Source organism: Corella eumyota, chromosome 2 (assembly GCF_963082875.1).
Source record: "Corella eumyota chromosome 2, kaCorEumy4.1, whole genome shotgun sequence".
Lineage (NCBI taxonomy): Eukaryota > Metazoa > Chordata > Ascidiacea > Phlebobranchia > Corellidae > Corella > Corella eumyota.
Window position 1 is genome coordinate 15101601 of NC_137491.1, and position 16410 is coordinate 15118010.

The 16410-nt window shown below is 33.2% G+C and overlaps 1 protein-coding gene across 2 annotated transcripts; it reads right to left on the bottom strand.

Annotated features, from left to right (window-relative positions):
• Positions 1-174: 174 nt before the first annotated feature.
• LOC145741350 (BCL11 transcription factor A-like) lies at positions 175-12096 on the bottom strand. 2 transcript variants are annotated; one of them, XM_082558929.1, is made up of 11 exons: positions 11919-12096; positions 7642-7736; positions 7179-7446; positions 5482-5629; positions 4460-5361; positions 4243-4333; positions 3514-3983; positions 3064-3225; positions 2527-2927; positions 2219-2409; positions 175-2010 (listed from the first exon to the last, which is right to left on the bottom strand). In XM_082558929.1, exons 1-11 carry the CDS (start codon positions 11959-11961, stop codon positions 1617-1619), a joined length of 3165 nt encoding a protein of 1054 aa, XP_082415055.1. In that variant the 5' UTR covers positions 11962-12096; the 3' UTR covers positions 175-1616. The 2 variants fall into 2 exon arrangements, with proteins under 2 accessions (XP_082415055.1, XP_082415054.1); XM_082558928.1 differs by lacking the exon at positions 11919-12096 and adding an exon at positions 8010-8778.
• Positions 12097-16410: the final 4314 nt, after the last annotated feature.

The following is a 16410-nucleotide window of genomic DNA, read 5'->3' on the forward strand; positions in this document are numbered from 1 at the left end:
TGCTCTTATGCTGTAGCGCCCTTGTGTAAGGCGATATAAACGGTACGAACTTCTGCTGGCCGGCACTTATGTTTAGGTCGCGCATTTATCCATTCCACATCGAGAATAAAGATATATACAAAAAAACTATATTTTTAACTGTGTTCAATCTAAAACAATTCAATACAATTTTCCATTCATCCTTGTTATATATTTGAACAAAAAATACCAATAAATCACAAGCGAAAAAAGTGGCTCGGCCACCTGGGCGGTTTAATAATGCCCGAGTGAAAAACAAACACAGCAGCAAGATTAAGGATTTTTGTGACAAGCTTTTAGCTTAAATAGGCCACAATTATAATGTTTCGACCAAGTGTTATATTTACAATAATGGTATCGCTTCACTTAAAAAGATTGGTAAAATTAGGTATATCCAAAAAGAGGAAACAGTTATTTTATTATTTTAAATTAAATATTTACATATCAATTTGTACCATAAAAAGAAACCCATAATATAGCTTTACAAGTGGTGGGAGAAAAAAAATTGTACCATATTTTTACCAACTTTTAAGAAATATTTTTGCAATAAAACGGTATTTCAAACATGAAGTTATGGTTTCAACAAAACAACAGTTAATTGATTTACCTAAATTAAGAATAGTTAAACTAACTAACATTTAAAAATAAGCTATTTAAAAAGCGTATGCATTTTTAAGAATGATGGTAAACATTTCTGTAAGTTCTCAATAAAATGCAAAATTTCTGTTTAAATAAAATCGTTAAAATTTTTTTTATACACATAAAGCACCGTTATTAAAATTAAATAAAAAGCACACACACATAATTTTGAACTTTATACACGGCCGTATATATTAACAAAAGTTGAACTTAATATAGAAACCTAAAAATTTGCATCGAATCAGGCACAGCGTCATAAGGAACACAGTTATTACACTCATAACGTATTATTTTATATTTTAATTAAAATAATAATGTAAAGCAAAAAGTTATAGTTATTAACTTTTTAAAAGATTTAAAATAAAAGAAACAAGAAGCACAAACTTTACATTTATATTATTTCTCTTACCGAATATAAATATAATATAAACAAAAAATATTTTTTTATACAAATTAATTAGTATTTTAGTCTATGAAGCGCAGTTTTAACAAATATTAATGTTTAAAGTACGATCCATAATACAATACACCAAGAATTTTTAGAAAATATATAATTCTAAAAAAAGTTTTTAGACTGAACTTTCATGTTATCATTGCGTAGAAAGTTAGAAATATAAATGACATAAAAATACAACGAAATCGCACAAAATTTAAATAAACACAAAGAATTCTCGAAAAAAAACTTTTTTTAACTCTTTAAAATTGTTGACGTTATTAAAGCGCACCTTTTAACACAAAAATAATAAAACATGTTTGCTCTTTATAATTTCTAGGAACTATCTTAACAAAGCGTACTATACCAAAACGAGACATTTCTCATTGTTTTTAATGCATAGATTTATAGTAAAGAACTTTGCTGAAAAATCAAGTAAATATTTTTAAAATAATTATAACGTTGAACATTTTAAATTTCAAAATTGGCAGAACACATTTTGTTTAAGTTTTCAAAAGTCCGTGTTTTAAACACTTGGTGTACGTGATTCAGAAACTTTGTTTTTCTCGGTTTTTTGTTCCGACCTATTTACGACGTGGTTATTTTCTTCATTCCCAGCGCTTGTGGTTTGGTTGTTGTTGTTGTTCATATTTTCACCTCCAATTGCAAACGCCGGGGCACGATTTCCGGTTGCTCCGTAAATGCTCACACGAGGCACCAGAGCGCTTGAATCAAGGGAGGGAGTGTGACGTAAGGAAGATAGCTGATGCTGATCTTTCATGGATGCCACCAGCGCCAAAGATTGCGCCTGGAGACGATGGTCGGTTCCTGTATAGGGAATTCCCGCCATGGAAACGTGATCAAATTTACCAACACGCACGGTGTCGCCATGTTGCTTTTTAACATGCTTTTCCAAAGTGCTGAAAGGAAAAAATTTAAGGTGATAGGTTTTTGTATTTTTTTTTTGGAAAAGGGTGTGCAGTTGGTATGTTTGTAAGCTATCCGTAAACACCGGGCTTACAAATGGTGTGGCATTGGTGCAAAAAAAAACAAAGTAAAAAAAATATTTAAATATAATAACAACCACTTTCTAAAAGTATTTAAAAAAGTGGCAAAAAAGTTTTTTACCTATACACTGAAAATGGCATTCCACAGATCTCACATCTATAAACATCCCTTCCATTTAGACCATGTGTTCGCATATGCCTCGTTAGCTTACTTGATTGAGCACAAGCGTAATCACATAATCTACACTTGTAAGGACGCTCACCAGTGTGCATTCGACGATGAACAGTTAGATTTGAAGTGTTTTTGAATACCTACATTTGTTTATAAATGCTAAATTTTAAACTTATAAATTTATGTCAGCATAATTGGCAAAACATGTATAAAAATAAGACAATACTGCTACTAGCACACTTCTTCGAAATAAATACCTTTCCGCAATATTGGCAAGTATCATTTCTTCCACCCCCACGTCCTCTCGGTCGACCATGCCCTACTTCACTCCTACGATTCATAGCTGCCTGGTGCCACGTGGGTGACCTCACGTGGGTTCGTATTCCACCGCGAGAAGTAACTAAAGGTTGAACCAGGCCAGCGTACCTTGAAGGTGCTGCCGAGTTACTGGGAGCTGCTGGGTTAGGAGGCCTGGGCTCGACTCCATTAGCGATAGCTTGTCGCATTCGCTCTAAGACTAAAGGTATATCAAATCTGCCAACATCTTTAAGGTCGGCTATACCACTAGTCGGCTTTCTAAGCCCGCGTGCTGCCGCTATGGTTGCGGCGTTTAATGAGAACGTTGGTGACATAAGGCCCTCGCCATAACCTGGCAAACCTTAATACAAACAAGCGTATTAAATTAAAATAGTGTAAAATACAAAAACCAGTATTTAAACTAATATTTACACGAGTTAAACATCTAAAAAAGTGCGTATATTAGCACTATAAGAAATAACTAATAAAAGTTCAACCTGCGCTGCTAGGTGGCGTGCTTCTATTACTAGTCGTTGATGATAACCTGATTGAACGACCAGAAGCTCGATCGGATATATTGGGGTTAAATCCATCTATGGGTAAAGCGGGTAGCGATCCTCTCCTATGATTTGGCAAAAAAGGCAAAGGTTGTGGAACTTCTAAAAATATTAAATTAAATAACTGTTAAGAAAGTTTACACGTTTGATTAGACAGACAAGTGAATAGCCCGTCCTTTGTTCGGGATTGTAATTATCGTAATGTGGTCACAAACCTCAACCAAAATTTGCCCATGATATACTTGCGCACCACAAACGGCAGTTTTTTTTTAATTTGCAGGCTCTTAACTTTCTACTAAACTCCGTTATATATAGATTTACACATACATTTTAAACAATTATTTAAGCTTTAAATCGATTTTTAATCAAAAACACTGGAATTGCACTCACCCGTTGGTATTTGTCGGTTGGGAGAAGACATGCTTCTGCGCATTAAATCTCTTTTGGGGTCAGACAGACGACAGGGGTCATCATTAGCAAATTGGCCACCCAATTCCATTCCATTGAATTGGGAATGTGTGTTGTTGTTTTCATCATTAGTAAAATGTGTTGGTGACACGTTTTCAGTTTTGATTCTTTTTGAAATCACATTTGTTATAACAGGCATTTTTTCGTCATCAAATGCACTGTTGTGTTTACGCTTTTCAAGGTAATTTAGTGGAGACGTCGAATTTTCTTCATAAGATTTCGATGTCTCTTCATTTCTTGTTGTTTCCTCGGAGCGGTCGGACACTATTTCTTCCTCACTGTAAAGTTGAGCTTCTGGTGCTGAGATAACAGATGCTGCATCTATGCTGATTCGATCAGGTTCCGGTTTACGAAAAAATAACCCTCTGGGTGAGGAATCTGCCTCTGTGTCTCTAAAAGGTTTTTATATTAAGTTCACGTCCGGTAGTGTAATATATTGGTCATGGCGTCGGACTGCGACCGAAAGGTTTCGGGTTATAGCCGCACCAATGCCACACTATTCGCCTTTAAGCCTGGCGTTTACAGATAACACGACACGATATCACACCCCTCCTCCCAAAAAAATATTTAAAAAATATCCCTTTAAGGTGATACGAAAAAAAATTAAGTTCATTGAAAGATTAAATACGTTTTTTAACAATTATGTTATACCTTTCTTGTTTTACGTCATCTTTAAAGACATCATTAGAGGAAGGACTGATATCGTTTAAAGGCAGGTCCTGTGTAGCATTCACTGTTGAATCTAAAAAATATCAAATAAATTTAGTGTTTATAATTTACCAATTGCATATTAAAACCTAGGAATGGTATTAAATTTCAAGTTTGTAAACTTACTAAAAAAATATTATGTTTTTATACACAAACATACTCATGCTTGAAAATATTTCCCGAAATCGGTTAAATCTTTCTTTTTCTTCTCCATACAAATGAGTTATCATGTGTTGCTTAAGTTTGCTTGCTTGTTCGCATCTATAACTGCAAATGTTGCAACTATATGACCTGTCATCGACATGTGTACGTTTGTGAATCAACAAATTACCCAAAAACTTAAAACTTTTGCCACAAAATTCACACATTTTATGTCGTTTGTTGAAACGACTAAACACGTTGATGCCTTCAATGTGAGACGTTGATTTGGAACGCTTTCGAACAGCTACAACGCCATGCGTTCGGCTTTTGTCTGAGCGATTCGATTTATTTTCGCCTGCGCGAATTATTGACGTGGTTTTTGAAACTTCTTTTCGCACAATACGAAATGGCGGAGGGCTTACTTTGCTTTGCAAGGAATTCTCCGTGGATGGCGAAAAACGTTGGTTCTTGTTGACCAAAAGACTCAGTGGTGCGTCGCTTGGCGATGTGGTGGAACTTTGCGGCTGTGAGTGTGACGCTAGTAGGCGCAAGCGCGCCGAGTAGTTACCGCGATTCATGCTGTGCATTACAGCTTCGGGCGAAAAAGTAAACGAGTTTTCTTCTGGGCAATGTTGTTGTGGCGAAAATTCTTTACCAACATGAGGTCGATTTCCTGAATTAGATGCAAGGAACTCGTGATTTTGTCCGGGGTTGGTCAGAGCACGTGCTGCGGGATTATTAAACATCCTGGGTCTAATGTTGATTCGTTGTTGGTCGTTATTGTTAAGATTTGGGGCGTTTTGTAACCACTGGTTAATGAAACTAAAATTACGGGGGCTTGGCAGGTTTTGTTCTTCCTGGTGCATTTGTTGTTGAACTTGACTTGAAATTCGAGATTCCAAGGGCGGGGGTTGTCTCAACCTAAAAAACAAATTAAAAGTAAAATTGCTTTAAATCTATTAAAAAAATGCTAACACCAAATTAAAAAAAAAGTGATTCTCATTAAAACTTTAAAATAGAATAAGTTTTACTGTGTAATACCTCATTTCTGTGCCAGTTGCAATTCGAACCCCGTGTACATATTGGATATGATGTAAAATGTTAGAAGCTGAAGTAAATTCAATGGCGCATTCACGACAACTATATAAATTGGGTTCGGGGTCAACAAGCTCGGGGGAACCCGCGCTGACTATAAAACAAAAAAGATTAATTAAAATAGGGCCGATAGTTGAACTTTAGGTTTTACAATAAAAAAAAATAAATTTTAAACACAATTTTACTTCACTAACGTTTTTAATTTTAAACTGGACAGAACGCTATTAAATCGGTATATTGTAATAATTGTGTTGCGTTACATTCATACTGATTGAATATTATACAGCTTAATTATCAAAGTAAACTTTAAAAGTTAAATCCTTATTTTAAATAGCAACCTACCAAAAATAATACCAACATCATATTTAAATTTAAAAAAAAAGAAAGATGAAGAAAATGGTAATAAATATATTGATAATTAAAAAAAATTTTTACTTGATAATTTTGTTACTGAGTAATAATATCATTTGTTTAGACCCCTAAATATATCATTTACGATTTAACGATTTGGAACTTTTGCGATGCATTGCGTTTAATTAGGTATCTAACAGATACAATATTATTAAATAAAAATTTAGATCCTAGAAATTCAACAATCTTAATAAAGGACTTTTTTAAATTGATTTACATAAAAGTGAAATTTTTTAGATAAATTTATATATATATTTAACTATTCAAAATTAGATTATTATTAATTGTAAAATAAAAATAAAATCTATATAACACCGTAACATGTTGAAAATTATATTTGTGCAAAATTATGCAGTGCATTTTCCAATTATTAGGCCGAGTATTTAAATTCGCATTACATATTTTTATATTCCTAGATCGGCTATTGTGGCCATTTATATTACGCTCGAAACGGCGACGTAATAGGATAGGGTAGCTAGACGATGGTCACGTACCAGACGAAAGAAAAAAGGCAAGTCTGTAGTCCAAGCCGCTGAGGCCATACATTGCAAATACACGCCGTCGGCGAGCAGAAATATCACATACAAACAACAGGAGCTCGAATAACGTTTGCGAGTTTCGTCCAGCCTTCCCTAATGTTAAAATAGTGGCGCACGATTGTGTGTGCGGCACACGCAACACCATAGCCAATATACGAGAGCGCGGCAGACTACATCGAAAAAGAGAGTACATACCTCATTTTCTCTCTTGACCGCTGACCGCAGAAATACAAGCGCAGGGTTCACGGTCACGCGGGTGAAATCAACCAATGAACGGTAAACGGATCGCAATTTTGGACGAGGCCCAAACCGTATCGCAGACAAGGCTTAGCGCGCGCGCAAACACACACGCATATCGGTCGGCAATGACCGAGTAAGTCACCGCTAGCAAAAATATATTGCTTGAACTACAATATATGTTATGTAATGACTATAACAGTAATAAAGTTATGAGGATTTTACACTAAAGTAAATTTGTTGTAAAACCACATTTCTATTTTTAAAACTGGTATCCGCAAGTTATTTAAAAAGTTATATAACACTATGTGCACAATTTCTGTAAATAAGTGGGTTAAAGTTTACATTAAAACCGTAATGTATACATTTTTTGGTAACTGAACGTAATTTTAGACCAAAAGGCTTCGCGTTACATCTTATGTTCAAAATATTACCGATTACTGAATTCCTACTTACTTGTTAGTTTCTGTGAAATTTCGGCATCGTGTTGTATCGAATTCGACGGACTTGTCTGCTCACTAAGTGACGGCCTTTCAGGTGGACAAATTGTGCGATAGTTACCATTTAATGGATCTAACGTATGGTCCGCGAGTATTTCGGGAAAGTTAACTTGCACCGACGAGTCACATTTTGATACTGTGGTAAGGCTATTGTGACCAATGGAATGACATTGCTGGCTATCAAACTCTGTTCTGATAAGCTTGCATTGCGGTAAAAGTTTATGCTGCAAATAACATACAAAAATTTTATTATTTTAAACATGCACAAACCAACATTTTCACTTGAAAATTATTTTAACAGTTTGTTTTTCCAGCAAAGTAAGCAATTTTTAAAAGTACTGTTTTGGCGGGCACTAAAGGTAGAATATAAAGTTATCTTAATTTTTGTTGCAATCGGTAATTGTGGAAATAATCACTACCTGAATAAATTCGGCGATTGCAGGTAATGGATAAGTTTTTCGACATTTTCCACAGGTTATAAAGTCTTTTTCAGTTACAGTCGGGTCATCGTCCACTAAAAAAAATAAATAAACAAGTGTCTATTATTTAACTTAAAAAATACAGAAAACTAGTGTTTTGGTTATCAATTAGCATTCCTTAGTAAATAATATACACCACAAACTAGCATAGTCACGCATCGTACGTTCTGTTTACATTTCTGTTGTAGGCGTATACGTTTTAAATGCATAAATTGAAATTTTTAGGCAAGAAATACTGAATCGCAATACTTTAACTTTTCGCACACTAATTTAAATCTTATTTCCCATGATCGTATTGTAAATCTTACCGGCAGCCGTATGGTCACTACTTCGTATAGTTTTAAAAGGCTTTTGCTTGGTGCGGCGATTTAATTTCGGTTTATCGCCAATTAGGCTCCGTTTCGAAGTAATTGATTCGGAGTAGGTGGGAGGTTTAATTAAAGACGAAGTAGACTGGATTTGCCCCTCCTTTGCTACCAGTAGACTTTCGGTTTCGTGCTGCCGTCTTCCCGCAATTTCTGTGACAATTTGAGAAAGGGGATTTACCCTGGTTTGAAATACGTCCTGACTATTTTTTTGACACTCTGTAGAAGAAAGGTCCTCGGCACAACGCTTGTTTTCGACTGCTACATTTTTTGTTGACTTATTCGTAGGCGAATAATGTTCCTCGGAGTAGCTCGCTAAACGTTTTGTTATAGAATGCTCAGGCATCTTAGCGGCGTTATCATGCATGCCGCTCTTTGCCTACTTTTTAGTATTTTAAGTTCGAATGATCATTTAGGATCACCCCAGTCTAGCAAGAACAAAGCATCCTGTAGTTTATCTCATTGCAATATTGCATACAATTTATATTTTGTCGTATATGACAAGACGATACCATAAGAATAACCACACCAGTCGAGTCACGTGTTTCCTGGTAAAGCTTCCTGTCTAGAACACGTGATACGGTAAAGAAATTGTCATCTGGTATATGTTTTTTACACTATGGCCAATCTAAAACATCGATCATAAGTAAAGAAAATGCCGGCTTTAATTCAATCTTACCATCTTTGCTAATTTTAAATTCACCATTATATAATCATCTAGGAAAAATACATAAAACAGTTTTCTAATTAAAGGCTTGACCATTTTACAAGAGTTAAGATTTTTGCAATGGTTATTTAAGTATGTTGAGTTTAAAATCTAAATACAACGACTAAAAATGTTATAAACTTTGTGCAAAAATTAAAGAATCAAAAATCACAAAGTGCCAAAAAAATTTAGTTTGCATATCTCTTGAAATTTTTATTTGACATGTTTACAAGACTGTGATAAGGAGATGTTTATCCATAAAAGGTATTACTTAAACAGTCGAAGCCTACTAGTAATTGCCCTCATGAGGACTGACGTAGGCAGTTAGCCTGTTACATGGTTTTGCATAATGTTTTTAATTTGCCTAAATAAACGAGATTGCTATTAACATACCCCTATGGGAATGTAATAATTGAATGCATAAAAATGAAGCTCTCTTTTGGTGAATTACTAATAAAACATTAATTTTGAAAAATATATATATAAAGTAACTAAATTTAGAAACCTCTTCTTAAAAAATAATAGCGCAGGCTTTTTGTAGTGTGGATTTACCTAAAGACCTTTACTTATAAAATACTGCCCCTTTTCTTTTAAGTTGATATACTAGAAATTTCACATAGTTTTATCCATAAGCTATTCATTCTTTTAAGCATCTTAACGGTTACATCAATTTAAGTTGCCCATTACATGTAAGGGTCATAATAACAAATCTTAAAATAAAGCTAAAACCAACCACTTGTACTGAAAAACTGTAACTTTAAAATTTAATGACCAGTTTATTTCGACTGCCCTACGGGAGGCATTTCTTAACCACAACTTTCATTACGCTTATCATTAAATATACCTCGATAACACAAGCCAGAATTTATACCGCACATACACAGCACACAAACCAATTCATAAACCTCTCTCGTTTCGGGCTTAGCACACACTGTTAAGAGAAATCAAGAACTAAACTCCTCTCTCCACCTTGACCTTTACTCGTAGGTTGCTGTCTCATTTCCTTCTCTTTCCATTTTGTTACCACCTCTCTTTCCCTAGTAGTCATGTGTGTAGGTAGTAAAACAAACCGTTCTCTTTGTTCTCTTGAGCCGGTAACTGATCCTTTTTCGGCCGGTGAAATTTTAAAGACAATTACAGAATTCGAATGATCAACTGTTTAGATTGGTTAAAGTGAACAAACAAATCGATAGCCTACGTACAGAAACCGACCCGATGACATTGCTATTTTAGCAGTTTTTAAATAAACTGTTATATTATGACGATTGAAGTTGTATGTTGGGGCTACACTTTATCACTAAAGGTTTATTTTCGGAAATATGATAAGCCGTTAGGCATTGACGGTTACACATAAGCTGTTGTTACATATGGTTCTATTGTATAACCTTTTACAAAGAAATATATAAAATAAATACAACAATTAATGCACCAACTGTTTACAAAACAGGATACACTTTATAAAGTATCCTGTCAAGGCAAACGCTAAATTCCGTATGTCCAGTGTCATTGTCGAGACGAGACGGTACGTGAGCATATACAAAAACGAAGAGCATAAAAGAAACACATTAGGGAGGAAAGAGAAAGTTGAAAAAGCTTTAGTCAAAACCCGGGGCGTTATTTCAAGGTCGTTAATGACCACTATCCATCATTCCTGTATTTCAATGTTTAACAGTAATTTGCAAATCGTTAAATCAAGCTAGAGTCAGTCAATGGCGATGCTTGTCAATAGCATATCATCACGTGACTTCGTTAAGTGAGTTTAAAAAACAAGCATTGTCGTTATATAATATGCAGCGCGGGTCTTTAAAATAAACTAAAATTTTTTTTAAATCTAAACCAAAAAATTAAAATTCATTTGTTTAAGCATTTATTTTAATTGATGGCAATGACTTCGTTCCACTTAAATTTTAAAATGACTTTTTAAAAATAAACAATTCCCATTTTTGTTGTTTCATTTTAGAACAACATTTAATATCGTATGTTTAGCAAACTAAATATTAAAATTCGTGTTTATTCTATTAAAGAATTTTTAAATTATTTTTAGACTTAAACTATAAAAAATAAAATTAGAGTTATACAGTTTATCATTCTGTGAGACAGTTTATATCACAAAATCTTATAGTTTAACACATATTTCTAATTATCTTTAAAAATTTATATACAAAAATGTAAATCTTACTTTTTAATAACTCCAACTATTGAAATTTTTCTAAAAACTTTAATTTAACTAACATTTACTAATTGAACACAATTTTTTTATTTGTTTAAACTTTTGTAAATATTAATGTGTTAGGCTTAAATTTTGTGTTTTCTTTATTTTAAAAAATACTTAAAGTATTACTAAATTTTGTTATTTATATCTTGATATCTTGTTAAAACTTATCATTTAGCCTACTTATACATAAATAAAATGTGATATACCAAATAAACCAATATTGTAGGGCAATCATTTAGTGTAAACTTTTCTTATATGTAAATTGTTTGATTTGACTTCAAAACAACATCATAATTTTAATTAAAATGATTATAATTGAAATTGTTTTTTTTTACATTTTATATTAAATCTATAATACAACAAAATTTTTTTAAATTATTTATATCTAGAACATATACAAAACATGCTTTTTATATCCCAAATTAAAACAAAAAAGTAAACAAACAACTTTAATATGGACCTTATTTGACCTTAAATATATGTATTATTGACAAATCGGTGATAAAAATAAATTAGGTAATGATAATAAAATTTAAAAAAACTATTTTTGATGATAAATGCTCATATACCATCGTATATATAATCTCACTCACCCGTGGTGCACAGAGTATTTAGTAATCGCTGATTCATTACTATAATATTTTCTGCTACTATCGGCGATTTAGTTAAAAGGCTTTTATAAGAATATTTTAAGTAACGTCCTTTTAGCCAAACAAAATGGCGGAACTGTCATTACAAATTAAAAAAAGAACGTGTTTTGTTTCTGCTTTATAAAATGCACGAATTGAAAAAACAAATATCATTTTACATATAGCCTACCAGAGCATAAACAGACTTCTACTGTTATTAAGCATAAAATTAGACTTTTCTAGTGTTACTAGATTAAAATAAGTTGATTTTTGTACTTTATTTTTCATAGTTATAAACTAACCTCCTCTAAATTGTTGTGGGTTGTCTTGTTTTCGTCGTGACATGTCCAATCTTTTTGTTTGTTTAATCCCATCACAAACACATGAGCTGAGACTGACTTGTACTTGACGTTACTGCCCAGTTAATCGCGCTTATCCGCGCCGCTGTTCTCTCCAACATATTCGTTCTTCTTCGCAATGACCGCGTAGCCAGCAGTGAGCAGTTTGTTTATTGCTTAAATGTCCCCCGTTTTTGGAGAGCGTTTGTGTGTGTGTGTGTAAACTAAACCGTCATGCACTTGCGCGAACCGACAAGTTCACGGGCGCTTGCTTAGAAGTCGACAGTAAAACATTTTATGTTGCCTAGGATTTATAGTATTCCATGACCATGTTTTAGTCCATCAACTAATAAATAAGCGAAAACTGTTAAACAAATGTTATTCATAATTTGTGGGGTCCGTCTGCCGGTGCAGTAATATTTATTTTTACAATACCAGATGTTGGCTGTTTGACATTAATATTTGGATAATGAAAAAAGGTTTTGTTAAGCCTGTTAACATTTTTATTAATAAATTTGTAAAATAATTTTTAGCAACATATTAGAAAGTTATCTGTCATATTATTATTAGCGTTAGGCTGTAGGTTGCGGAACCAAGTATACTTTTCTAGTCATAAAACCACAGCCGATTATTTTGATAAGTTTTGCTCGAGTGCACCCTTAAGCGACTGCAACAGTTATTCAAATATTTAAAATGGTAAGCAAACTTGTAAAAAGCAAGAAGACAAATACAACAGATAGTTACAAAAACTATTTTTACATGTTCTTGATTGCGGTTTCTGGATCACAGTAAAATTTACAGCAAAATAATATTTGTACAAAATCCTGCTGGTAATACTAACCTATATATAAAATTGAAGGATTCAAGTTTTTGTAAAAGTCTATGCCTAATTTAGCTTTTAGCATTTATAATTTTTTTTAAATGTATGTAAATATTATATTAATTTTATTAATTAGATATGTTAAATAAACTTATAATATTTTTTTTCTTTTTTTACAGGGTTGTGGTAAAGGGAAAGGGGTCTCCATTTTTTCATTGGATACTGGCATATGCCCGAAAACCATTTCACCGAAAATAATACATTTTCTATTTATTTTCGCTTACTTGAACCTTTTTCACCACCACCTTTCTGCCAGAGAGCTGGCAGAGAGTAGCAGAGAATTTTGCTTAGGCGGATAATTATAAAAAATAATGATTCCAAATATTTTTTGATCGTACAATACAAAAAAGAACGGGGTAAAATAGCCCCTTTAAATAAAACAAAATAAAATCAAACCTAATGTATAATAAGTTAACAAGGTACTTAACAGTTTAAAATTAAAATAATATTAAACAAAACATTAAAAAACTGTTAAAAACAGGAGTAAACTTTTGTACTAAACTTAAATACGTGTTTTTACTGACGTCACAAATCGGGGATTTTGACAACTTACCTAGCATGTCGCTTTAAATCTTTTTTTATATTTTGTGGGGGACAACGTACCCAACCACGACATATCTTCAAAAAAGTGAACAAAATATTAGAAAGTGGTCAAATACAGGTGTAAACTTTGTATTTTCGTAATATACGCTATATAAGTGACGTCACAAATCGGGGGTTTTGACAACTTACCTATCATGTCGCTCCAACTTATTTTTGATATTTTGTGGAGGACAACGTACCCAACCATGACATACCTTTAAAAAAGTGAACAAAATATTAGAAAGTGGTCAAATACAGGTGTAAAATTTGTATTTTCGTAATATACGCTATATAAGTGACGTCACAAATCGGGAGTTTTGACAACTTACCTAGCATGTCGCTCCAACTCTTTATTTATATTTGGTGGAGGACAACGTACCCAACCACAACATATCTTTAAAAAAGTGAACAAAATATTAGAAAGTGGTCAAATACAGGTGTAAACTTTGTATTTTCGTAATATACGCTATATAAGTGACGTCACAAATCGGGGGTTTTGACAACTTACCTAGCATGTCGCTTTAATTCTTTTTTAAATTTGGTGGAGGACAACGTACCCAACCACGACATATCTTTAAAAAAGTGAACAAAATATTAGAAAGTGGTCAAATACAGGTGTAAACTTTGTATTTTCGTAATATACGCTATATAAGTGACGTCACAAATCGGGGGTTTTGACAACTTACCTATCATGTCGCTCCAACTTATTTTTGATATTTTGTGGAGGACAACGTACCCAACCATGTCATACCTTTAAAAAAGTGAACAAAATATTAGAAAGTGGTCAAATGCAGGTGTAAACTTTGTATTTTCGTAATATACGCTATATAAGTGAAGTCACAAATCGGGGGTTTTGACAACTTACCTAGTATGTCGCTCCAATTCTTTTTTTATATTTGGTGGAGGACAACGTACTCAACCACGACATATCTTTAAAAAAATGAACAAAATATTAGAAAGTGGTCAAATACAGGTGTAAACTTTGTATTTTCGTAATATACGCTATATAAGTGACGTCACAAATTGGGGGTTTTGACAACTTACCTATCATGTCGCTCCAATTTATTTTTGATATTTTGTGGAGGACAACGTACCCAACCACGACATATATTCAAAAAAGTAAACAAAATATTAGAAAGTGGTCAAATGCAGGTGTAAACTTAGTATTTTCGTAATATACGCTATATAAGTGACGTCACAAATCGGGGGTTTTGACAACTTACCTAGCATGTCGCTCTAATTTTTTTTTTATATTTGGTGGAGGACAACGTACCCAACCACGACATATCTTTAAAAAAGTGAACAAAATATTAGAAAGTGGTCAAATGCAGGTGTAAACTTTGTATTTTTGTAATATACGCTATATAAGTGACGTCACAAATCGGGGGTTTTGACAACTTACCTAGCATGTCGGTCTAATTCTTTTTTTATATTTTGTGGAGGACAACGTACCCAACCACGACATATTTTCAAAAAAGTGAACAAAATATTAAAAAGTGGTCAAATACAGGTGTAAACTTTGTATTTTCGTAATATACGCTATATAAGTGACGTCACAAATCGGGGGTTTTGACAACTTACCTAGCATGTCGCTCCAATTCTTTTTTTATATTTTGTGGAGGACAACGTACCCAACCACGACATATCTTTAAAAAAGTGAACAAAATATTAGAAAGTGGTCAAATACAGGTGTAAACTTTGTATTTTCGTAATATACGCTATATAAGTGACGTCACAAATCGGGGGTTTTGACAACTTACCTATCATGTCGCTCCAACTTATTTTTGATATTTTGTGGAGGACAACGTACCCAACCATGACATACCTTTAAAAAAGTGAACAAAATATTAGAAAGTGGTCAAATACAGGTGTAAACTTTGTATTTTCGTGATATACGCTATATAAGTGACGTCACAAATCGGAGGTTTTGACAACTTTTCTATCATGTCGCCCCAATTTTGATAATCACACTTGTTAAAAGTGTGCTGGACTGTTCTTTACAATCGGTTTTAACCAACAACCTTACGCTAAGTATGCTAAGTAAATCATTTTTTTTTGGTATTTTGGAATGTGACTGTACCTTAACTATTTTAAATAGAATTAAATTAACCAAACACCCTTTAAAAATTGGGAAAATTATATTAGGATGACACTTTACAAAATTACAAATTTTTTTCCAAAATTGTGGAATAAACATTTTATGTTAATATATTTTGGAATGTCGTTGTTGGGTACGTTGTCCTCCACAAAATATCAAAAAAGAATTGGAGCGACATGCTAGGTAAGTTGTCAAAACCCCCAATTTGTGACGTCACTTATATAGCGTATATTACGAAAATACAAAGTTTACACCTGTATTTGACCACTTTCTAATATTTTGTTCACTTTTTTGAAGATATGTTGTAGTTGGGTACGTTGTCCTCCACAAAATATCAAAAATAAATTGGAGCGACATGATAGGTAAGTTGTCAAAACCCCCAATTTCTGACGTCACTTATATAGCGTATATTACGAAAATACAAAGTTTACACCTGTATTTGACCACTTTCTAATATTTTGTTCACCTTTTTGAAGATATGTCGTGGTTGGGTACGTTGTCTTCCACAAAATATCAAAAATAAATTGGAGCGACATGATAGGTAAGTTGTCAAAACCCCCAATTTGTGACGTCACTTATATAGCGTATATTACAAAAATACAAAGTTTACACCTGTATTTGACCACTTTCTAATATTTTGTTCACTTTTTTAAAGATATGTCGTGGTTGGGTACGTTGTTCTCCACCAAATATAAAAAAAGAATTAGAGCGACATGCTAGGTAAGTTGTCAAAACCCCCGATTTGTGACGTCACTTATATAGCGTATATTACGAAAATACAAAGTTTACACCTGTATTTGACCACTTTCTAATATTTTGTTCACTTTTTTGAATATATGTCGTGGTTGGGTACGTTGTCCTCCACAAAATATCAAAAATAAATTAGAGCGACATGA

What these genes read in the sequence shown, in the direction of transcription:
- LOC145741350 (XM_082558928.1), bottom strand. Translation starts at nt 8,433, where the DNA reads ATGCATGATAACGCCGCTAAGATGCCTGAGCATTCTATAACAAAACGT. An exon ending in CAACCGACAAATACCAACGG is followed by an intron (nt 3,226 to 3,513) that starts GTGAGTGCAATT and finishes TAATATTTTTAG; the next exon opens with AAGTTCCACAACCTTTGCCT. An exon ending in ATGCCATTTTCAGTGTATAG is followed by an intron (nt 2,011 to 2,218) that starts GTAAAAAACTTT and finishes TTTTCCTTTCAG; the next exon opens with CACTTTGGAAAAGCATGTTA.